Source organism: Poecilia latipinna, unplaced genomic scaffold, assembly GCF_001443285.1.
Source record: "Poecilia latipinna isolate Pla-1442-1.1 unplaced genomic scaffold, P_latipinna-1.0 Scaffold1360, whole genome shotgun sequence".
NCBI lineage: Eukaryota > Metazoa > Chordata > Actinopteri > Cyprinodontiformes > Poeciliidae > Poecilia > Poecilia latipinna.
This window is the reverse complement of record NW_015113976.1, coordinates 97,605-98,838: the sequence shown is the minus strand read 5'-3', so window position 1 is coordinate 98,838 and position 1,234 is coordinate 97,605. Positions and strand designations below refer to the sequence as shown.

The window sequence follows — 1,234 nt, the reverse complement described above, 5'->3', positions numbered from 1 at the left end:
CCAACTTTGCAACTTTGAAATCTTGTGACGTCAATAAGTTTAGTAGACTGTTATTATCAGAGTAAAGTAGTTAAAAATGCTGCCAATCGGTCACTTAGAAAGCCTAATGTTGTGTAACTGTTACATAATCCTTGAATATTTGTTTTGCAGATACATCCATAAACACTGTGTACTCCCAGATTGAAAGGAAAAACGTTGGAATGATGAGTAAGATGTAAAGACATTCAATTTACAGCATCTGAGCAGAGATCTGAACTGTAACTACCTCTGTTTTTTTTCCATCTCAACAGAACATCCTGTTATTCCAGAAGAGGGCGCTGTTTATGCTAATGTGAAAAAAGGAGCTACAGATACCAGTAATAAATCCCTTCTTACAGTTAGTTGCATGTCTTCACTGGTATTCAGAGTTGGGACGTTTTATGTTCTCAAATTTGTTCTGTTTCTGTTATTCTATGAAGAAATCCACACTGACCTGATGGAAATGTGTTTCTACATTTTTTTAATGAATCTCAATACTTGTAGCCCCAACTTTGTGGCTGATATCAGAATAGTAGAGTACCTATGTTAAAGTAGATAAGAATGTCACCAATTGATCACTTAGAAACCTAAAGATATGCAACTGTCTGATGTATAATCCTTGAATATTTTATTTGCAGATAAGTCCATAGACACTGTGTACTCCCTGACTGAAATGAAAAACTTTGGGACGATGAGTAAGACATTTGATTTACAGTAGCAGAACATAAGTCAGTCAGAACGGTTCTTAACTAAAGGGTTGCATGATTTTTTAAATCCATCTCAACAGAGAATCCACATGATCCACAAGAGGGCGCTGTTGGCTCTGACGTGAAAACAGGTGCAGTTAGTTCCAGCTGCCTTTTTTTGGGACGGGGGGTTTTACTGTAACTTGTCCTCATGATATTAGACTCAATTTCATTACATATAATCTTAGAGTTCAGATGATAATCTGACTTATTTAATATCTACATACAGCCACTAGAGATCTACAGAAAATGACAGAACAGACACAGTGGATAAATCATAGAGTTCATCTGTTCAGTGATGTGCTATTTTGTAAAGATGAACATATTTCTTATGTACAGTTCAGTACCATATTAAAGCATCCACTCAGATTACAGTGGATTATTATTACTTTTTTTTGTAGTATCCTGTTGTTCATTTGTAAGAAAACAGACCAGCATCCCCCAGTTTCCTTTTTTTTTTCTCACACCTG

General features: G+C 35.7%; 1 protein-coding gene across 1 annotated transcript in view; it reads left to right on the top strand.

Moving 5' to 3' along the window:
- LOC106962008 (B-cell receptor CD22-like) overlaps nt 1-1,234 on the top strand; it is a 15,141-nt gene that overhangs the window by 8,135 nt on the left and 5,772 nt on the right. The window contains exons 12-15 of the mRNA XM_015056149.1: nt 151-207; nt 291-356; nt 657-713; nt 806-856. Coding sequence (XP_014911635.1) covers nt 151-207; nt 291-356; nt 657-713; nt 806-856 — 231 coding nt within the window. The remainder of the gene's footprint in view (nt 1-150; nt 208-290; nt 357-656; nt 714-805; nt 857-1,234) is intronic.